Source organism: Aulostomus chinensis, chromosome 15 (genome assembly GCF_037954235.1).
Source record: "Aulostomus chinensis isolate RoL2024-O1b breed Wild chromosome 15, RoL_Achi_v1.0, whole genome shotgun sequence".
Lineage (NCBI taxonomy): Eukaryota > Metazoa > Chordata > Actinopteri > Syngnathiformes > Aulostomidae > Aulostomus > Aulostomus chinensis.
In genome coordinates this window covers 13,544,266-13,566,614 of record NC_141334.1, presented here as the reverse complement: position 1 = coordinate 13,566,614, position 22,349 = coordinate 13,544,266, and the positions used below count along the sequence as shown (strand labels likewise).

The following is a 22,349-nucleotide window of genomic DNA, read 5'->3' as shown; positions in this document are numbered from 1 at the left end:
GTCATTCGGATGTTGTTACTCCAACACGTTTGTCAGCACCTGAATGCACCATGAAAAGCAGCGAACCATGCAGACTTCCTTGGAGTAGTTGTCGAGACCTCACCGTCAATGAAGACATGTGGTGTTTCATAAATGAATGGACATGCGTGGAAGGTTCACTTTTACATTGATACTGGATTCTGATATCCAAGAAACGGTTCTTCAAATGCCAGGGTTTTGATTGGTCAATAATAAAACTACTGTGGGGAAAGAAAGAAAAAACTCACAAAAAAACAAACAAAACTGGTGCTTTGGAGAAGGCACTTGTCTTGGAGAATTTTGGTCCCAGCTTTGAAAAAAAGATTAAATCTTTATTGTAACAGATTGTAATTTAAGAGTATGAGAGCCACTAGTGGAAGCGAAAGTGCCACCTGGTGGAAAATGCATTTAAACAGCAATCTAAAGGTGGCACACCGCCCCCCCCCCCCATTCTATTTCCCACAGGAATAAGGAATATTGGAGTTGTTGATGGTAACAGAATCCGCGTACATACACATACAGATGAAGTGAAGCGCTACTCCAGACTTATAAAAAGAGGTCTGCAAGATGTTAATAAAGACCCACGCAACTGCTTCTGGCTCGGTAAACTACACTTCTTCTCTGCCTTCGGTTTCACTGACACTTCACCGCATCACAGCCTCAGCCTGGCGGAGAAGGCAGACACAGTCATGGTTACACAGGGTTTATGAATTTGGCACGGGTTCTTTTGAACTTTACACATAGAAGCTGCCAACGGCTTATCATGCCAATCACGACCGTGTTTAAGGAAAAGTGAACAAAATGTGGAAATGGGTCACTTTCACATGCCAAGCTCTCATTTTCCGTACTTTTTCCAGACAATAGGTTACTACGGGTGACCAGATGGAAACTGTACGGCTCATTGTTGAAATGTTTTTAACTTTAATGATTGCGAACCATAAACTGAAAACATGAAAGTTCAAGGTGAAAAAAAAGAAAACAAAATATAATTAGGTTTTAAAGTGTATGACTGAGGGGGCTTTGTTACAGCTTTCATTACATGAGCTGTAAAGCAGATTACTTTGCTGAAGGAAAATTTGGAATCCCAGATTATCCATCAATTAACTGCACTCGTAGATTATAATGAGTATGACCGCATAAAAAGAGACAAAGCTGAGAACTTCTGTGATATCATATTTTTCATATATTGTATAAGACGTTCAGCATTGACAGTTTTCCTGCTTCCAGCAACATGCAGAAGTATTTAACCGCCCAATCAACATTCTAGACCTTAATACAGACCTGATGACAAGCCTGCTGCAAGAGTCGTGAAATCCTTTGATCTCTGATGAAACGTGTATGTAAGGTGTAGAGGATGTGTCTGTGTTCCTTTAACCATTCTTGGGTTAACTGGGGTAATCATTTCTTTTATTGCAGAACACTCTCTTTCTGATGAAAATAGTCTCTGAACCAGGAGATGTGCTCCTTCTTCTGCTGGACGGTCAGGTGGGGGTTTTTGGAGAGACCGGCCACCACCAGCTCCATGAAGTGCCGTACTGGTCCCTGAGTGGGGAAGCCGTCCTCCAAGTGCTTCTCCAGGAAGATGTGCTCGTGGAACGGGACAGCAGCTTCCTCTTCGAGGCCTTGTGTGACGTAAAAAAGACACTTTCAGTTACATTTTCTTTTTTGTCCTTTCAAAACAAGTAACTCCTGTGTTGGTAGGCAACGTGACAAGCCCCCACGATCTGGTCACCCACCCAATATATCCAACTAGAATACACAGCTCACCAGCTTCATTGTCGATGGGGTACTGCCACATCAGTCCCTCTTTGGTCCACTGGATCATTTCCTCAAACCCATTGCGGGGCATTTGGTAAACCGCCGCTGACAACTCCTTAGCAAATTCCAGGTCCCAGAGTGTCGGCCGTACTGAAAAGCAGTATGACCAAAAGCATTAGTGAAGGTAGACCACTTCATCAATCTGAGCCAGAGTTACTTTTATAAAAGTCAATTCTTACCAAGTGCTGCCTTGTCTTTATCTTCAGCAGCGACAGTAGAGAAAATGTTAAGTCTTTTGCTCTTAAAAATGCTGCCCCTAAATCAAATAAATACAGCCGACGTGAGTTTCTTATCAGCATCAAATACATAGTTCATCTCATGAATGGCCTGCATAAGAATGGAAACACAGTATTTACTGTCTGGGAGCATAGGTCAGCTTCATGGCCATTTCTACATATCTTGAATCATCTTTGCTAAAATAGGCTGAATCGGGCAGCCCAGTATCTTCCCAGCTGGAACTCTTTTTTACATCCATTTCACTGATAATTGCGCTGTGAAAAGATGATCGGACAATGTTATATAAAAATTCTCCAGTGTTCAGACTGGCACAGCAGAAAATATCATTGAAATATGAATTCACGGGGACATGAAGGTCTAGAGCTGGTGTTAAACATTGTACTGACCAGTGTTTGTTCATCTAAATATATCAGAAATATTCCCTTAACATCTACATGCAACTGCTTTTGGAGTTTGGAAATATTTGGGCCATAGTTGGTGCAACTAAGTCTTATTCTTAAAAGTTTTAAAATTAGTAAAAGAAAACAACAACAACAAAAAACCCTATTTTTTACATTGTGCTAGAATCCAGTTATCTTCATGCCCACCCGCATCAAAAACACAAGACTATTCACAACTTTGATAACAATTAAATACATCAGTTTTACTTAAAATACGCAGAATTATTTACAAATCCCACATACTAGCTACATTTATTCCATTATTTTGATATCCAAACCAATATTTGTGTTTTTGATACCATCAACAAGAGATGACCAAAAAAACAGAGACGTGGATGCTCAACAGGAGAAAACACACCACAAGTTGTCAACGTTTTTTTTCTTTTGAACCTCAGTGACGCCCTTGTGCTGCCTCAGCTGTTGGAGCAGCTCAGACTTAGCCTGACTGGGGTTTGGTAGAGTGGAAGCAGCAGCAGAAGCGGCTTTAACCAGTTTAGGGTCCAGAGAGTCACTAAAAAAAACAACAACAAATAAACAAACAGAAAAACTACAAGACAGATAAAATCAGTAGATGAAAAGAGACCAAAGCTTTAGGCTGCCAACTGAAGCCGTGGCAGAAGAATACCTGCCTTGTAAGAATCTGATAAAGAACTCTTCTCACCTCTGTGACGAAGCCTCTACTGTGGCCCTCTGGAACTTTCTGATGGTGCTCGACACAGAAGGTGTGTTGGCCTTGCGCACAGAGATTGTTTCCTTCATTTGAAGTACTTTTTGGCTTCTCTTGTTGGTTACGTCCACCTTCATGGCCCTGAGAAGCTCAAGGAGCTGAACCTTGTCACTCTTCACTTCAACTGTCTTCTCCTGCCCAGGTGTTACATCAATCTTCTTGGTGCTATTGCCACCATCTGTCTGTAACACTGCTGGCTCCTTGATCTGCTCATCCATCTTGATGGCTTCAGTGTGATTTTCAGCCTCCTTTACAGACTGAGATGGAGTTTCTGTTGGGTTGACTTTTTCAACCACGTCTGTGTTCTCACCCTGAGGAGCGTTGGTAACATTGTCTTTCTTTTCACATGCCTTAACTGGACTGGTGCTGAAGGCTCTGGCTTCACCTCCATTCACCACTCTGTGAGAGGAGTGACACAAAGTTGATCTTAGTTTGAATGAACTGGATCATCACCATCATCATCATCATATCAATACAGAATATTCCAAATTACAGCTTTTTTTCCATTGACCACTAAAATCTTTTCAGTTCATCCATGAGTCCAAGTGGACATTTGTGCAAAATTTGAAGAATTTTCTTTTGGAGAGTCCTGAAATATTGCAGTGTTATTCCATGACAGAAAAAAACCAATAAAGTTTTTTTCTTAAGTAAGTACACACAACGCTTGCTGGAAGGAAAATGTTTGTATTACAATGTAATAATGTTGTCCTGAATTACATGGAGCTAGATCCTTAAGTGTCTTCAGTTCTGGTTTGTAAAAGTGGTTCCACGGATTAATAAATCGCACTAGTTAAACACTGCAAAGGAAAAAAATAGTGGGGCTATAAGAAATGACAATGGTTATAGATAAACACAAAAGATACAACGTATACAAAGCATATCTAATACGAAATCTAATATAAAGATTACATGACGTGTTCCGTAAACCAGTCAAACCAAGGTGGCTTTCAACTGATAAACATGGAAACATCATTTTCTGCTAGAAATAAACTATCCCACACCGGTGGATGGGACCAGTATTAAAACAGGTATTTGAAGTCAGATATTGAAACATGTGTCCAACCTATTAAGAAGCTGGCGTTACAAATATGCATTCCGTTTATTGTCACACTCACCTAGAACCTGGCCATGCAGCTTTTTCACACTTAACTGTAGCCGACAAAAGACGCCGTTCCTGAAAACTGCCAGAGCAATTTTGAACGTTTCGCAAACAACGAGTTACAATTCTGTACATGTTTGCTTCTGCTAACGTCCTCCAGCGTCCCTGCCATTCGAGTCCGTTGCTACTACTTAAAGTACCCGCTTGAACACACGGAGGACGTTGGTTCCGCGGTAGGCATGTGTAAATCATAAAAGGATCACTTTGACCGAACAAAATGATGTCCGGACAACTAATAATGTGATTTAATTATTGAGGCTTCATTTATTTCCCCCTAAAAATAAAATCCTTTTATTTGGGTTCAACTTCTTTAATAGGTTGGGGTGATGGGTTTTCCCCCTGTATTCTCGCGATAGTACCACCGGAACTTGATTCAAAATGGCGACGCATTACTAGCGCTAATTCACGAGCAGAGGTTTCACTTGTAATCCGTGAAATACTTAGTTGTTTAAACTGAGAAATGGATTTTCATAGAGAAGAGTTAGCTATGCGAGATAACTATTTTTGCAAACCACAACAGTGAGTGTTCTCATTTGTATACGTTCCGGCTTAATATTGCAAAGGAGAGAGCAACTTCAGACAGGTAAAAAAACGTCAACAGAAGCTAATGTTAAGAGATTAGCTTGCAAGCTAACATACCGCAGATTTAATTGACTGCAAATTAATGTTAAAGGAACACACGGTCACCAAGAGGCTTAAAATTAAGTATTTTTAAAAATTTTCCTCTCAAACTATTGCATTTTAATTTACTTGCTTTTAATGTGGCTTTTTTCTGTGTTGCATGAAGGTTGATAGTTGTCAGTCAGTGATTAACCCGCTTTCTGTTTGACTGAGTTGTTTACACGTATAAGTTCTCAACAAGACGTTCCAAGCTTCCACTTCTAAGCAATGTTCTTGTTTGTGAGTTTGCTAAAATGTAATTTATATGAACCGGATATTTGACACTTATAACAGGAGACATTTCACTATGAAAACAGACGCACTTACAGATGTACGCAACTTTGTGCGCTCATAGACTGTGCAGTAGGTTTATTTTTCGTAATGTAAACAATAGCTGGGCCAGTTTTAACACTCTAAAAAGATCATAGTTATTTATTATGAGAACAAGATAAAGGAATTATATATTTTATGATATGATGAGATATATTTGCCAGTAGATGAATCATTTGTAAACATTATGAGAACCAGAAACTATAGGTGAAAACATATATTTCTTTTTTAAGATGGCTTCCTCTTTTGCACTTCATGAAATAATGATTTGTTACCCATCTGTAAGGCAAACCTTATGTTGATACAGAAAATTAAGTCTTAAATAACTCTAAAAAGTTGGTTTCTGTGAGACTTCCAAAAAAAAAACTGTGTGACTTGCAGCTGCTGTAGTGTTCTCTTTGTCTCCATGTAATACTGTGTTACTGGGTAGTATTTACCTAAAAATATCTTAAATTACTTAAGAAATGAAAACCTATGTCAAGTGGTATATATTAATATGAATAAATTTGATGAACTGTATGTTTAGATGTTTCATTCAGATATGTTCTTTTCCAAGCCATGGCGGAGGAACGGCGCCAGAAGCAATGTTCGGTCATCCTTCCCACAGAGTCCATGAAGGCCATGGCAGAGTCTGTTGGTGTGGGGCAGTTACAGGAGGACAGCTGCGTAGCGCTGAGTGAAGAAGTCAGCTACAGAATAAAAGAAATCACACAGGTAATGCAAAAAGTGGTGGTTTATGGTATACCAGTTTTTCACTTCCTTACTGATGTCTTTCTTTACTTCCCTCCTTTTATATAGGATGCTCTCAAATTCATGCATCATGGAAAGAGACGTAAATTAACCACCAGTGATATTGACAATGCTCTCAAACTCAAAAATGTGGAGGTAAGATAGAATTGTCTTTCATTGCTCTATTAAACCACTAAATTGTGGTATCTGAAGGAATGTATTACCTGCTGTGGTTTCTGTTTAAAAAGGTGATTCCTCTCTTTATAGCCCCTGTACGGGTTCCAGTCACAAGAGTTTATCCCTTTTCGCTTCGCAAGTGGTGGAGGAAGAGAACTTCATTTCTATGAGGAGAAGGAAGTGGACCTCAGCGATATTATAAACACACCACTCCCCAGAGTTCCACTAGATGTGTCCCTCAAAGGTAGAATAATTATCACCCTTGCATGCCCATATACTGGGGGAGATTACACGATGGGTGCTCACACATTTCTGTTTTCGCCATATAGCCCACTGGTTAAGTATTGAAGGGATTCAGCCTGCTATTCCAGAAAACCCACCTCCAGGTAAGGCCTGTTTACTCTGTTTCCTCTTAAACCACATACACTTTTGGGGGAAAAAATTAAGCTTAAATGTTGTACATATTGCATTTAGCATCCAAAGAACAACAAAAGACTGAGTCCACAGAGCCCCTCAAAGTCATCAAGCCTGGTCAGGAGGAAGAGGGCACGATTCAAGGCAAGAGTCAAGGAGCAACATCTGCTGATGGCAAAGGTCAGTGCCTCCTTTTCATATAGAGAATTCATTTTCCTCTGCCATCTTTTTCTTGCTTATATTGGTATGTATTCATTATGTTTGTTGTTTGCCTCTCAGGAAAAGAGAAGGGTCTGATTAGGTTGAAGCCTCGTAGCACTCATGAGCTGTCTGTGGAGCAGCAGCTTTACTACAAGGAAATAACGGAGGCGTGTGTCGGCTCCTGTGAAGCCAAGAGAGCTGTAAGTTCTGCATTTCTGTCTCCATGGTTTATATCCTGAGATGGACACGATTGCTTATAAAAAGTTGATCTAATAGAAATGCATTTAGGCCTTTTAAGTAAAGGAAATAAAGGTCTTTGCAATGATGACCGAAACCTAACTTGAAATTGTCATCAGATCAAAAGACATATTTCAAAATATTAGTAGTCAGACTTGTTTGTCATAAGACTTTTTTGGCCAGATCTTCCCTCTTGTTTCATTCAGGAAGCTTTGCAGAGTATCGCCACAGACCCAGGACTGTACCAGATGCTTCCAAGATTCAGCACCTTCATTTCTGAAGGAGTGAGCTTCTTCTCAACCATTGTCTACTTTATATTAAATACCTCAGTGTATTCATGCTCAGTGTACTAACTCACTCCCTCCTCACAGGTTCGTGTAAATGTGGTGCAAAACAACTTGGCTCTACTGATTTACCTCATGCGGATGGTCAAAGCGCTAATGGACAACCCCACTTTGTATTTGGAGAAATATGTGAGTCAAAAGCACTATTGGCACGGGATTAGTATAACCTGGGGACATCTGGTAATTTGCACATTACCCCCTCCCACACACACACACACACACACACACTTCTGTGTTTCTTGCAGTGCATATGCACGGGATAAGCAAATCTGTATATTACTCAATTGAACTGATATTAAGGCCCAAGTATGATGTCAAAGCTGTGCATGTTATAACATTCGTTGCTATCTCATGTGCACTGATAATATTATCTAAAATGTTCCTCACCACACGCTGCTACACGTCATCCATGTCAATATCCTGCGCGACTTGTCTCTTTTGGTGGATCTCCTGCTGTTTTTGTGGATCAGCCTCCATGTAGTGTAATATGAGGCCGAATTTGCCCCTAAAAAGCTGTCAAAGTTTCCACCGCAGCCTCTGTGACTCAAGCCGGAAAGAGACAGAAAATTGCCCGCAATTACAACAACAAACACTTAGATGCAGATTCGCGTGTGACGTGTATTATCACGGGACGTCCGTGTTTGGCAAAATATGGAAGGTAATTTACAGTGGAATTTTTACTTTACAAATTACAGACATGGTGCATTTGAAAGGGATGGAGATCACAGGCATCCTCTGCAATTGTTACAAATCACTGCAGGTCCCCAGGTAATACTAGTCCTGTGTGAATAGGGATGAGAAGAAGAAATGAATGAAGATGATGATGATGATGATGATGAAGAATCATGTTTTATTATTTTGCCTTGGATACTTTTTTTTTTTGTTTTTTTGTCAGTAATTTTTTTTCTCCATTTTCTTTCTTGTAGCTGCATGAACTCATCCCAGCGGTGGTGACGTGTATTGTGAGTAAGCAGCTGTGTTTGAGACCAGATGTTGACAACCACTGGGCTTTACGAGACTTTGCCGCTCGCCTCATGGCGCAGATTTGCAAAACCTTCAGTACCACAACCAATAACATCCAGTCCCGAATCACCAAGACTTTTACTAAGGTGTGTCATGCTTCTTAATATTCAAGCATAAAACAGCCAGCAGCACTAACACTGTACTGATACTGCAAAACATGCACACTTGCATGTGATGTGTGGAGAACTTTAAATGTTCCTCTGATTTACCGCTGAACTTTGACCTCTCAGAGTTGGTTGGATGAAAAAACCCAGTGGACGACACGTTACGGCTGCATTGCTGGACTGGCTGAACTGGGACCTGACGTGAGTATCATTTTAATTTCCTGTTATTTCTTATTCTTTCTGTCTCATTCACAGCAGCCTCCTCCTTTTGTCGTCTGTAGGTGATTAAGACGTTGATCCTTCCTCGGCTTACTATAGAGGGCGCTCGCATCAAAGCGGTGGTGGAAGGACCGGTGGTCTCCAACATTGATAAAATAGGAGCTGACCATGTCCAGAGCCTCTTACTGGTAATGATGAAACTTGCATGGTTAAACTGCATTTTTAGCTACAGTGCACACATCACGTATGACACGACATTTAAAAGTAACTCGTGTGTAATGGGCTGAGAGACAGGCCATAAAATGACAAGTGTGATGCTGTAAAGTTTGTCAGTCTAAAAAAATGCTTGTTATTGTGGTGGCGTGTAATGTGTGCTCTTATCATAAAGGTTATCAAAGTCCCATTCTCACTGGAACAAAACCCCACTAACACTCACTGCTCACCGAAGTCTTTTTCTGCAGTGGCAAAAGCTTCATTTGGTATTCAGTCCCAGGTCTAACGACCCTTCAGTAGACCTGAGCATTTATTGGACACAAAACGAGGGTGAACATGGTCATTTGTGGCCGGCTTTTGATGTTTCCTATCTCAGACACACTTGTGCCAAGCGGTCAGCGCTACACTAGCTCTGAATGAGGTTGTGTGTTATTTCTGTTTCAAAGAAACACTGTGCCAGTGTTATTGCCAAGATCCGAGCTCAGCCTGACAACGTGGAGCAGTATCGGACAGACTACGGTTACCTAGGACCCATGCTTTGCTCCCATGTAGTGAAGGCCAGGACCCAAGCGGCGATGCAGGCTCAGCAAGTCAACAGAACCACATTAACAATCACTCAGGTATATTCATACTTTCTAAAGTTCTACCAAATGTAATGTTTGTTTCGATGTCACATTTGCTTGGATCTCATACTTTATTGTACAGACATCTTTTAGATGTCATATTTCCCTTCATGGGTCATTGCAGATACATGAGCTCATGTCACTCTTTCTGTCACAGCCTCGTCCAACCCTCTCTGTCTCCCAGAGCGGATTTAGTGGGTCGACAGGGCCTCGGACCCCCAGCATCATTAAAGTTCCAAGCTCTGTCACCCTGATGTCTCCTAGACCAGGGACCCCATCACAGCCTTCTCCCCCAGCAACAAAGTACATTGTTATGGCAACCAGTGCTGGGGCCGCCTCAACTCAGCAGGTACTTGGAATTTGGCAGTTTTTCATTTGTCAACAAACTAGATAAAGGTTATGTAAGTTCAAATTGGTTGGCAATTCAGCAGTTTTCTCTACAGCTCAAGCAATTCAAGGATTTTCTCTATGGTAAAACTACTCACATCTGCGAAATGGAGACGGCCACGTCATCTCAGAATTGAACGCAAACTGCTCTTAAAGTCTCAATCTCTGTGTTAGTGTGTGAATATCTTGGTTTTTTTCCGTCAGGTAATCACAATCAGCTCTTCCCAGTCAGCCTCATCAGTCACCAGCACTGTTCCCACCACCACCTCCACTCTGCAGCCGTTGGTCAAACTGGAGCCCAGCAGTGGTCCGGGACTAACGGCTTCACGACCTCTGCAGAAATATATCGTGGTATCTCTGCCTTCGTCTGCCTCATCCTCTCTGGAGAGTAAGAGCTCTGTGATTCCAACCTCAATTTCCTCTGCGCCACTTGAAGCAGGGATGAAGATGGACCGGTCGGAATCTCCCGGTGCGAGCACCCAGTCACCACACTGAGACTGAGAAGCAGTGGAGATTTTTACTCTGCGATGCAGCTTTGTTTGGGCTGAACTAAAAGTGAATCTCTGTAGTGGTATGAAGGGAAACATCTGAAGAGTAAATGTGACCAGAAACTGTAAATATGTTAATGCCCAATGAAAACTGAGGTCCATCTGTAATGTTTCAGCTTATATTCTAACTGAGTTCATGTGCTTTTGTTTTTTACTCAAATTAAATCAGATTTTGTACAAATTCCTTCATCTGGATGTGATATTTAGTATCAGCAGTATTTTATTTTTGCTATCATCAACGTTCACAGTAGGTTTTCAACACACAGTGACTTGATTATCATTCCTGGAAAGATGCAACACTGACGGTTGTAATGTAGTTTTATATGTGGAGTGGCTCAGACTAGTTCAGGGGGGTCCTGGGCTTGTCAGGGTTGCCAGAAAACTCATTAATAAGAAATACCAATGTGTGAAATAATACCATTACTTTATTACTATTATTTTTTATTATTTATTACGATTACTAATACTTAAAGTGTTTATACCTTTTGAAAGTGAAATATAAATATAATCTACAGTAATTATCCCATAAGTTTTTATTTTAACAGCCAAAGCTAACTTGACCCAGACACCCACACAGATGGAGTTCATAATATTGATTTAAAAAAAAAAACTTTGATCTGGTTCGCATTTTACTTTGAAAGTTGAAGTGCTAACACTGAGGTCACTTCCTTTGCGCGGAAGCGTTGGAGTTCGAGCGCTGCTGAAACCGAAACTTGAAAACAGTCGCTGCTGATTGTGCAGACATGAATTTCCTCATACGCGCTGCAACGAAAAACCACTGCAGAGACATAGCGAGAATGATCACGGTGAGTGGCTGAGCGCTGAGGGGCCGTGACCCCGGACCAAGCTAACGTTAGCTTCCCTGAGCACTGTTGCACCAGTCACTCCATCTCACTCCCAACATGCACACTTAACTTTGTTGAATCACCATTTCTCAGGAACTGGCGGTTTATGAAAAAATGCAAGACCAAGTGAAGATATCATCTGGAGGTAATTTTCAGAGAGCAGTTTTTTGTTCTTGTGTTTTTAATCGATCTATCCAGCGACTGAAACTGGATGAAACTTAATTTTAAAAAAAATGATCTAAAAATAAATGAAGTCCCCAAGTTTCGTCTATATCTCGCATGGCCAATCAGTTAAATGACATTTAGGTCATAACTATACCGGCATGTAAGAAATGTGTAGTGTTCCTTCAAAAACTAGTTCATTCCCTTTAAGTCTCATGAGATAATAACTCATTTCTGTTCAACATTTCTGACTGGAATGTCTGAGGAGCTATCGTAGGTGATGGCTGAGTGATCATATTCTACCTCTCACAACAAACGGACATTAATATTTTTACGTGTTTTGCTTTTGGCACATATTGCACTTCCTGTGACTTGAGCGCTGACAGCCATTCGTGGATCAGAATGTCAGATCAGTGGCTAAGTGCGCATAAGAAGCACCACATGATGCTTTCCTGTTGATGATAACTGCCGTCAGCGGCCGAACGGTAGCCATGCTAGCAGGTGTAGTTCCGTCAAAGAGGACCTGAAGAAGAGTCCCAGTCAACGTGGGTGTGAAACCTTTAAGAGTTTGGAGATTTATAAGTAGGGAAAATATTCAACATGGATACACGACGCCATAAAGATAAAAGTAGATACTTAAGAGGTACATTACAGGGTTTTATATCCCAGCTGGAATCATTTCTTCTTATCCCGGTGCGTCCATCGTGTCCCTGGTTCTCAGCTGTTGTGTAACTGGCAAACTCATTTGAGGAGTGTCTTGATACTGAGGGGGGTCGCTAATGTGATATTTTTGATAAGTGACCAACTGGTTTGCTCTGGTTTGACTTTAGAACTGGAGCGTGACGGTTTCTGCCAGAATCCCTTCTTCCAGTGTCTGGTTGCTGAAGTACCCCAGGAGCAGAAATCCAAGGATGGTAAAAGTTAATTTTTCGTTGTAGTCTAGCGAGTCAACCGGCTTTGAACTTGGCGGTAGTTGATGAAAGGTCGGTCCCCTCGCTGTTTTAGTCGCTTTAGTATCCAACAAATCATGACAGCCTGTCAGCAGCAGCCTCATAAATCAAAGCGCTCATTGTTACAGCAGAAACTGATTGTGTTGTTGTGGCGTTCCTCCTGAATGTGTTTTTAATGGCCTCTTCCACACATGCACGCAGGGTTCACAGTCGTTGGATACGCCCTTTACTTTTACACCTACAGCACATGGAAGGGGCGCTCGGTGTATTTGGAGGACCTGTACGTGATGCCAGAATTCAGAGGTTAGTGGGTGTTTTGCAGTGCTGTTGATGTGCGTGCGCGTTATTAAATATCTTCAGTCAGAAATACGTTTGACAAAGTAACAATAAATTCAAACCTGTTTTTATTGATTTCTTTATTAGTGAATGGCATTGGAAAAGGTTTACTGAGCGCAGTTGCAAAGGTGAGAAGGACTTTAGTACAGTTGTGTAAAGGTTAGCATCCACATATTAGCAAAAGGAAACAGTACCTGATTAGTAACTGACTGCCATGTTTGTGCAGGTGGGGAAAGAAAACCAGTGTGTGCGGCTGCAGTTGGCCATGCGGAACTGGAACAGTCCTGCCAGAGACTTCTACGCTGCTAAAGGAGCTCAGGACCTCACTGTCAGTGAAGGCTGGCACTTCATACGTTTTGATGGAGAATGCCTGGACAATTTGGCAAAGGAAGCTCCTCATGACTAGAAGTTGGCAATAAATATGTTTGTATTTGACATTTGAAAAGAGGTTTGACTTCTTGTCTTTTTATTCTGTCAGCATCTAAAATATGAAAAAAAGATGCTTCACCTTGTTTTTCAGCTTCTTCAACAAATGGTAAAAATTCAAAGCCCTGTTCAAAGCACAAAAGACATAACCCTGTATACTCATGACAAACTTCCATATAAGTTGTGCATATTAGCTCCTACTCAGGGTCACAGGGAGTGAAGAAGAAAGGTACTGGTTGGGCAGGCCGCCAGTCCATCCAGCACCGAGACTCTCAGTCAGTCAGTTTGCTAGGTGGAGCCCCGTTGGATCAGATTTGTTTGTCCAGCAGTCCTGCAGTTGCTTGACTGAATTGAGATCTGGAGAATTTGGATGCCGAGTCAACACCTAGAACTCGTTGTAGTGTTCCTAAAACCATTGCTAACTGTTGTTAAACCACCAGAACATTGCCCAAAGCGTCACGCTTCCTCCGCTGGCGTGCCTACTTCCCATAGTGCATCCTGTTGCCATGTCCTCCCCATGAAGGCTGGCCCCGTGCATCCAGCCGTGAAGAACAAGACAAGATTCATAAAACCAGGCCACCTTCCTTCTCTTGCCCCGTTGTCCAGTTCTCATGCCATCACTCACCGTACGCATCCATGAGCCTTGGGGGTCTGTAACCCTGTTGCCAGGTCACTGTTTGTCCAATTGTTTTAGTGCTTTTGGAAGGAACCAACCACCACGGACCTGAAACACCCAACAACATCTGCAGTTGTGGAGATGCTCTGACTCATCTAGCCATCATCATCTGGCCTCTGGAAAAGTGACTAAGATCCTTGTGCTCGACCATCGTAATCAATATTCAACAGTCATTTGTCCAGTCATTGAAAATATTTATTTGTGTATAAAACATATTAAAAACTACAGGAACGTGTGAAATCACTCATAAGGAAACAAAGAGAATTAGAAATGTAAACGGTTGCAAAAACACATCAGACTGCCTTTGTTTCATCCTCTTTGTCAAGTGTTCCCGTTGAATAAAGTCGAACCTGTAGGACTCTGAATTGATATATTACATGTGGGATGGTGCAGATCCTCTGAAGCACACGGCCTTGCCGTAGTCAGGGACGCTGCTATTAGTTGGAGGATCATTGCATTGAAATATTGAAATCCTTTTTGCTCCTGCATTCTAGTCTTCAGCTCCTCCTTCCAGAACGTTTGTCTGAAACGTGACGCAGTTACTCAGAAAACAGAAATCAAATGTCTTACTTATTCACTACAAGTGACAGCAGTTACTGTTATTTTCTAACACGTTTTTTTTTTTCATTCTGCCTGATCAGAAGATTTACAGCATTCTCAATAATACAGGGTTATGACAAAAATTACAACACTTTATAAAAGTTAAGATTACACGCAAAAAAATAAGAATAGTAAAAGAGTTTTAGGTGATTGGGAGATTAAATAAATATGTCATACTCAGTGCTAAAGTCAGAAAAAGGTGGAGTTTCCAAAGGAGATGAACCCAGTTTACCTTCGTGATAAATTTTTCCTTTTCAAACTTTTTTGCAACCTTTTTCTTGCAATCAGTCACTTCTCTGCTACAGTATCATTAAGATAAAGGCAAGGGAAACTAATAAGGTCTAAAGGTTTGGTTATTAACAGCCGTATCTCTTTTGTTAAGATAGAAATAATAGATATTGGGATTCCCATCACATTCTGGATGTGCTACACGTGAGCGTTGGTTTCGGTGTCATTTCCCTCAGCGAGACACCGCCATATCACGCAGTAACCCTTTGTCATCAGGTACGATCGGTAGATGCTGTAAATCAAATCACAATAACTGTACAGTGATTTTGAGTCTGTTTTCCATGCCAGTGTCCTCTCATTCACTGAATCAGTCCAGTGAGCAGCTGTGCGTCCATCGCAGTGACCTCTCAGACGTATGCATTTCTTCCATAGTTGCTCGGGACGGAGTGAGACGGGGCCACAGTTGACAGGACACGTCCTCTGGAGGAAGGTTGGTATGGATATGGTCTAAAACATAAAAAAAGATGTGAAGCAGTTGGGAGGATCCACACACACACACACACACACACACACACACACACACACACACACACACACACACACACACACATCCACAATGGTGCACAAATGTTTTAGTTTTGGTAGTCGGGACTCAGCCTATGTACTGCATCCACCGACAGTCTCTGCTGCTCCCATGGGTGTGGAGCAAAGTTTCGTTGTTATTTTTTCAAGTATGGACACATCGCATTCCCTGAGGACCGGCCTGCAGCCCTCCTCCACCACTGGCTGGTCAGTACTTGGTGCCAGAGTGCAGGAGGGACCAACATCAAACACCGATACGTCAGATTCATGTAGAGCAGCTGCTGATACTCACATTTTTTCATTGGGTGCATTGATCTTGCAAGCGCACATCAGGCATGATCCTCCGCAAATGGCGAGCACCGCTGAAGACCATCCGATATACAGGCCTTCTCCGATCTCATACCTGTGACACAATCAACTCTTATACTCTCTAGATTTCATTATTTACTCATCAACAATAAAAGCACTTCAAGAGGAATTCGTGCCATTCAGCAATCGCGCTGCTCTCCTCAACTCCATGTAACGCTAGTACAGTGTGCACTGACTTACTTCGTCCCGGGATAAAACTGGTCAAAGAACTCCTGGGTGATGTTGGCCGCATACCACGAGATTGCAATCATGGTACAGATCCCTACAAAACACACAGAACAATGCTTACTCTAAATAAGCTCTAGGTTTTAAATGCAAATGTAAAATAAACAAGTTATCTTAACGTAAAGTAAAGTAAAGTTGGAAGAAGAAGAGAATTCTGGTTGAACTGGACTGCTGGTTTTTGACTTCGCAGCATCAGGTTTGCATTGCAGGATCTCTCATGAACTGAGTGTATTTTGGCAGTTGGATTTGATATTTGTTTCAAAATATCTCAATAACTCGTCGCTGGATGGATCTGTATCTTACACACACACACACACACACACACACACACACACACACACAGTGAGTGCAAGTGTGAGGGTGATGTCATGCTGTTTTGGTTTGTTTGTGGACACCTGACAATCCTACTCCTCCTCTGCCCCCATGTCATCTTTTGTATTTTTCGTCAGTTGACCAAACGTTCTGTAGAAATCCGTCAGGCTTTTGTGTAGAAGCAGGTTTATTAGAATAATGATAACCCTTTGAACTGGCGACCCATTTCCTGATAGCTTGTCTTCTGTACACAAAGATTGGAGCAGCAGACACGTTAACCTCTCCTGGATGAGATTTTGACTTTTTCATTAAATCCATTTCTCATGAGTCGGATCTCTCACAATACTTGAAAACTGCTCCTCTAATGTTGTAAACAGTTTTCCGGGAACTGTTTTCTTCAGAGCAAATATTTTTCTCAGGCGTGTTACGAGGCCATTGACCCAACCTCTTGGGGTTGTTTTTACCCTGTAGTAAGAAGAATACTCCTCCGACTGCTGCAACTCTCCCCTTCAGGATGTAGTTTTCTCCTCCGATTTTTGAACACTTCATTCCTGCAAGCGTGGCCACGAGCCCAAATGTCCCAAACACAATGGCTGCTATCATCAGCGCACGAGAGGCTTGTATGTAACCTGCACACAAACATGAAAAAAATACATCGATTCATTTATGGATAATGCCATTCCCCGTACACAAACCCACGATGTTTCAATCATGGAAGCGTTGAAAAAGTGACGTGTAGAGGAAAAGACAATGTGACAAGCTGGTTCCTTGATCCCAGAACAGCCACATGTAGACAAGCAAAAGCCACTGTACTGGTGAATATTTCCACAGACATATCTAGAGTCTCAATAAACCAAAATATACATCGGAAAAGCAGAGAAGACCGCTTAGACGGGTAGTTACAGCTCAAGTCATGAAGTCAGTCTAACAAATACAGGACAAGTTCAACATTATCAGTTCTCACAAATCTGTTTGTATCATTTTATGAATGTTTTGTGATCCGAGTTCAGTGTTATTGCTTATCCTTTCATCTTATCATATCTTGTATTACACATCTTATATTACCCCTGAGGGATTATAGCCAGTACAGTTGAACGCTCCAAGTGTTTTCAAAGGTACAGTGAGATCACGACGCGGTCAAGTGGATACAAGGAAAACAAAGACAAATAAGAAGAGCTCTAGTGTTGGATCCAGTGGTGCAGGCCGGATTTGGTGTGGAGCTTTTAAGATCAAATGTTCTTAAGTTTGCACATTGCTACATCTTTGCGAACTGTGAGCATTTTCACGTACAATCCCCTCTCACTCAGTATTCACAAACCTTTTTTTGCTACACGTCCACACAACTGAGCTCCCGCAGGTGTGGATTTAGTACTTATAGTGATACAAGCAACACCTTTTCTGTGTTCAGTTTCTTCCACATACCATTAAGAGCGAGCAAAGATGGAAAATCCCGGCAGTTGTGAACTCCCGTAGAGTCAGTTGCACAGGACATCCATAGGTTTTCATAGATGGTTGATGTGGTGATAACGTTACCGTCCACTGTGGAGACTTTCCAGTATCGATTTGGAAGGGCGATCCCAACCATCAGCCATCCCAGAAAGCCCAGGAAGAAGGCAAAAGCTTCCACTATTGCATTCATATTTCCTTCGTTTTTCTGTCCGACCTGTGTAGTTATCCCCAGAGAAGAAGACTTTATACAAACGTTGACTCTCCAAACTATCCTCCTTCACATACGCTTGGATTTCTTTGGCGCCACGTACTCAATGTGCTCGACTAATTCCCAGCAACCCCTGGGGGGAAGATGCTCCAGAAAAACTACAAATCAATGATTAATTCCAAATAACCCACTTAGGGTTCCCCCTTTTATTCTCAACTCTACTTAACCTTTTCAAAGACTCTGAATGTTTACCCAACTTAAGGGACAACAGAGGTGAAGTCCAACCTTCCAAGCTGCTTACTCACGTATAGAGACAATTTGTCACAGCTGACATTTCCTTTGAACAATGTCAATAATGCCGAAATGTAATTGATGGGATTAACGGCACGTCTCAGCTCCCCAGTTCACCCTTCGTCCGAGGGATGGTGCTGAAGGATGATGGCGCATCACCACAGCCTGACCCACAGATAACCAGATAAACCTATTTGCTTATCCTGAAGGTGCTTTCGCTTAACAAATGCGCTATTGTTGGTTATCAAGCCTTCGCCATGGTAACGGTTACCAAAATATGCCGTGCAGTTGATTTCTGAAACTTTTTTCTTTCTTAACTTAAAATTTGGTTAAATACATTAGCAGGTAAAGATTTTAGATGGTAAAATTTTGTAACTAAAAACAACTTTACTGACAATTACCAGCTTGTCAAATGTATTAGAAAGTGCCATTATTTGATGTTTAAAAACATGTTCAACATGCATTTAATGCTTACAATTAAAACACAGTGGAGAAATAGCATCTTTGCAATGTAATCTTAATTTTTTTGGATAATTGTATAACACTGCTAATGATAATGCCTGACAATATTTGTAGAGCGCTTTTTTTTTCTTTTTTTTTTTCTTTTTTAGATTATATGCACCTAAAACTCAATGTAAAGCAATTCAAAAAGAATTTTTACTAAATTGAATCCTTCTCCAACAAACCCTCCACAAAAATGAACTCCACCAACAAAGAGACTCCTCAGAGCTGCCGGACTGACGGGGGCTTTAGGGTTGCATTCCTTTTTTTTTTCTTTTTCTTTTTTCTTTTTTGTGAAAAATGGTCCATCTGTGGTGTTTGGTCTCTCAAAGAAAAGGAAAAGTAAAAAATAAAAAAGAACTTTCCTGGATCAGAATACAAAGCAGCATTTCACTCAGACTCTGACGTTACAGATTAGAAAATGCCTGCTCAGCTGTTGCATAGAGCTGAATCATCAGAGAAAATCCAGGAGGACGTATGTGGGAAATATTAGAAACCCAAGAAATTTGTTATAAATTACACTATCAACATTTTATGTTTCAACAGCAGAAAGAGATTTGATCACATTTCTAAAATACTGAAGTTTGTAAGCAAGTAATGATGATGAATATATAAATTTGTAGTTTGTAATTTTACTTACCTGGGAGAGCAAAAAGGGATGGAAAGTCACGGCAGTTATAGATCCCAGTTGAGTCACTCGCACAAGACATCCAGAGATTCTCATATATTGTGGAGGTTGTAATTACGCTGCCTTCTGTGGTGGATTCTTTCCAATACTGATCTTCTAGTGATATGAAAATCAATATCCAGCTTACAAAACCAAGGAAAAGTGCTATAACCTCGATGATCTCTTTCATCTTGAAAGTAATTTGCTATTAATAATTAGCAACTAAGAGATATTGCCTCTGTGGGGAGCTCTATTGGCAACTTCTGGATCTGATATACATTTTGGGAGTGTGAGAACTGACTCAGGATTTTTTTTCTCAAGCACTCAAACCAGGACTAATTTGATCATTGATTTGTAGGCTGTAGCTACATTATAAGTCTGCTTATTCCCGCCCAAAATTGATGACATTTCACGTGCCTGGTATGTTACCATAGAAATGTAAGTATACAATGAGCCTTTTTTTTTTTTTTTTTTTTTTTTCCTTTTGGTCTCGTGCAGGTTGAGGTAATATCATTGCAGCTTTACGTCCGCGAGCAAACACATTTAAAGGGACTTCTTAAATAGCTCAGACACGCTTTTAAAAGCCATTTCAGGAGATAATTTGACAATGTTTGCTTTTTAATTAGTGGTATCTATTCAAGACGCATCTTAAGTGTGCTCTAATTATGATTTTTTAAATGTAGACAACTAAATAAATGAATTTGAGAGACTTTAACCGCGGTGTGAATAATTGGAACTCTTAAACGTAAGGGTATCTTCTTTTGGTTGCTCGCATCATCTTGTCTTCCTACCTGTATTACCTTTTGAGGACTTGGTAGCTTGTAATTTTAGGGAGATTATTTTAAGTTCCCTAAGCAAACATCTATGGGAAAATTCTGAATAGAGGGTCGAGCAAACACTGAAACCTGTTTAAAAAGCTGTTGGCTGGTGATTTATTGAAGGCAGAAAGTGCCTATTTTAGCACTGGTTAAACATTAACACGTGAAACAGGACAAAAGATGCATTCAGTTTCTTGTTCTTTGTAAATACTTTTTTTTTTTTCTACTGGAGCACAGAGATTTAACAAGGATGTCTGTTCTTTTATACATGTTGACATAGTACAGTGCTGTCTACTTGAAGAAGTTGGCCCAAGGTTTGGTTGAAGTAACACACCCTCAGTTTTTCACATGCATAGTCCGTCTCTATACATTAAACACAGATTCAGAAGCACGCATGTATATACAGGACATTATCGTATGATTTACAGCTTCCCAAAGCTCTGTTAAAAGATGTTAAGCCTCGGTTCAACTCAAACGATGTGTTCAAGTTCAAACTCATCGCTCTGTATCTTATCAAACATGAATTTTCTTCAGTCAACAAGTAATTAGAAGCACAGTTCAAAGTACCGTCATATACTTACAGTATTGAACAGACATTCAGGCTTTAAATCATAATCATTTTTCTGTTAATATTTTATTTGCAGGCCCTTCCCTCAGTCACATGAAATATTTATTCAGTAGTGTCCGCATTGACCTCCCGGCTTAAAGGGAACGTTCACTTTGAACTAACCTGAGGAGGGTTTTGCTGACACATGCTGTGACACCGTCAGGGTGACCGTCCCTCAGGAGACAGGCCAATACATAGCCAAGTACGAATAAGTACTTATACTGTGATGATTTGAAGTGTTTCAAGATACAATCCACAAAGTCAGATATAGATTTTTAGAATTATTTCACCATTTCCTGCGGTCCCATTGTTGTTCATTCATCTGCAGGCGTCTGAACACGCTTAAATATCAGTATGTTCCTACTACGACATCCCAGTAGGAGGTTTAAGGTGAACGAAATGCTGAATGCGCTTGAAATTTTTCAAGAACACCATTGGATTTCCTTTGGGTATAAACTTGGATTGGTGTTTAAAACTCTTTTATAAGAGTTCATGTGTAACACGAGACAGAGATGACTCCTGTAGGTTAGAATACAAAAATGAAGGATGGTAAACTTACAAAAAAAAAATAGTTCAGTGTAACATTTGCTCTTTTAATATATTTATCCACTTTGCAGTCAGTACCGTTTGTGCTGCGCTCTCAGGTGAGAGGTTCGTGCTCTGTCTCGTAGGGTGTTTTCAGTTTCATAATGATAAAATGATTTGAATATGACCGTGCCAAGCGTTAACGAGACAATACTCAGAAGTTCACAAAAATACCCGAATTCTAAAACTCAGACATTTTCTTGTTGTTATGGTGACAGTACAAATTCGGGGCTTTTCCAGATCAACAGAACAGTGTTGTACGACATTAAACTGCTAACGTTTTCACGTTGAAGAACAAACAGCACATTTAAAAATGCAGCGTAATAAAGTTGTCGAGTTTATCCCCACCCCAGAGGCATTCAATATGCCATCGCCCCAAACTTGTGCCTCTGCGAAGAAGAAGAATATTTGTCAAGTGCAGAAACATGGCTGCGCGTGAACGACTGTCTCATGTGACAGCGGTGCAAACGGTTCCAGTGATCGCGTGGGTTGATCTGAAGTAACTTAAAGTTCCTTTGTGCAGTTCTTCTTCTGACATAAATACAGATTCCGATTCAATCGTGAGTCCACTGATGTGCCTTAAGTAAATGCTCGCGTGCCGTAAATGTGAACACTCAGTATTTGCCTACGGACTCAGAGTTTCGGTGAAGTCACAGCTTCAGCACGTGGTCTAATAAATCAGTATGATTCATTACCAAGATTACAGCACTCTCCGTGTCCGTCGCTCTCTGGTTTAACACCTACAGACTCAGAGAGGCTTTAAATACCATTGATATAGATAAACAGTCATTTGCTGAGTTGGTGTAACGCTTAAGAAAACCATTCATCAGACTGGAGAGAATAGTTCTTTACACAGCGAGCAGCCTGGCACTTTCAATATACTAGCAATTTATGTGTTTGCACA

The 22,349-nt window shown here is 40.9% G+C and overlaps 4 protein-coding genes across 7 annotated transcripts; 2 read left to right on the top strand and 2 right to left on the bottom strand.

Annotated features, from left to right (window-relative positions):
• Window positions 1-520: 520 nt before the first annotated feature.
• On the bottom strand, window positions 521-4,649 carry mrps31 (mitochondrial ribosomal protein S31). 2 transcript variants are annotated; one of them, XM_086227174.1, is made up of 7 exons: window positions 4,356-4,647; window positions 3,175-3,639; window positions 2,872-3,024; window positions 2,193-2,327; window positions 2,016-2,092; window positions 1,786-1,926; window positions 524-1,640 (listed from the first exon to the last, which is right to left on the bottom strand). In XM_086227174.1, exons 1-7 carry the CDS (start codon window positions 4,589-4,591, stop codon window positions 1,426-1,428), a joined length of 1,422 nt encoding a protein of 473 aa, XP_086083300.1. In that variant the 5' UTR covers window positions 4,592-4,647; the 3' UTR covers window positions 524-1,425. The 2 variants fall into 2 exon arrangements, with proteins under 2 accessions (XP_086083301.1, XP_086083300.1); XM_086227175.1 differs by lacking the exon at window positions 2,193-2,327 and having other exon boundaries at window positions 521-1,640; window positions 4,356-4,649.
• A 96-nt stretch (window positions 4,650-4,745) lies between these two features.
• taf6 (TAF6 RNA polymerase II, TATA box binding protein (TBP)-associated factor) lies at window positions 4,746-10,791 on the top strand. The gene is made up of 15 exons (XM_086227172.1): window positions 4,746-4,982; window positions 5,946-6,103; window positions 6,188-6,274; window positions 6,386-6,539; window positions 6,625-6,681; window positions 6,770-6,889; window positions 6,989-7,110; window positions 7,354-7,431; window positions 7,519-7,620; window positions 8,418-8,600; window positions 8,745-8,819; window positions 8,900-9,025; window positions 9,497-9,670; window positions 9,831-10,022; window positions 10,265-10,791. The coding sequence occupies exons 2-15, from the start codon at window positions 5,948-5,950 to the stop codon at window positions 10,553-10,555; spliced, it is 1,917 nt and encodes a 638-aa protein (XP_086083298.1). The 5' UTR covers window positions 4,746-4,982; window positions 5,946-5,947; the 3' UTR covers window positions 10,556-10,791.
• Window positions 10,792-11,277: 486 nt separating this feature from the next.
• On the top strand, window positions 11,278-13,427 carry LOC147248813 (thialysine N-epsilon-acetyltransferase-like). 2 transcript variants are annotated; one of them, XM_086226318.1, is made up of 6 exons: window positions 11,278-11,414; window positions 11,547-11,598; window positions 12,446-12,529; window positions 12,767-12,868; window positions 12,989-13,029; window positions 13,128-13,427. In XM_086226318.1, exons 1-6 carry the CDS (start codon window positions 11,352-11,354, stop codon window positions 13,305-13,307), a joined length of 522 nt encoding a protein of 173 aa, XP_086082444.1. In that variant the 5' UTR covers window positions 11,278-11,351; the 3' UTR covers window positions 13,308-13,427. The 2 variants fall into 2 exon arrangements, with proteins under 2 accessions (XP_086082444.1, XP_086082445.1); XM_086226319.1 differs by lacking the exons at window positions 11,278-11,414; window positions 11,547-11,598 and adding an exon at window positions 12,036-12,258 and having other exon boundaries at window positions 13,128-13,426.
• Window positions 13,428-15,232: 1,805 nt separating this feature from the next.
• Window positions 15,233-19,625, bottom strand: LOC147248812 (claudin-15-like). Of its 2 annotated transcripts, none has more exons than XM_086226147.1 (5): window positions 19,409-19,625; window positions 16,784-16,948; window positions 15,963-16,044; window positions 15,706-15,816; window positions 15,233-15,338 (listed from the first exon to the last, which is right to left on the bottom strand). In XM_086226147.1, exons 1-5 carry the CDS (start codon window positions 19,623-19,625, stop codon window positions 15,239-15,241), a joined length of 675 nt encoding a protein of 224 aa, XP_086082273.1. In that variant the 3' UTR covers window positions 15,233-15,238. The 2 variants fall into 2 exon arrangements, with proteins under 2 accessions (XP_086082273.1, XP_086082274.1); XM_086226148.1 differs by lacking the exon at window positions 19,409-19,625 and adding an exon at window positions 17,742-17,958.
• Window positions 19,626-22,349: the final 2,724 nt, after the last annotated feature.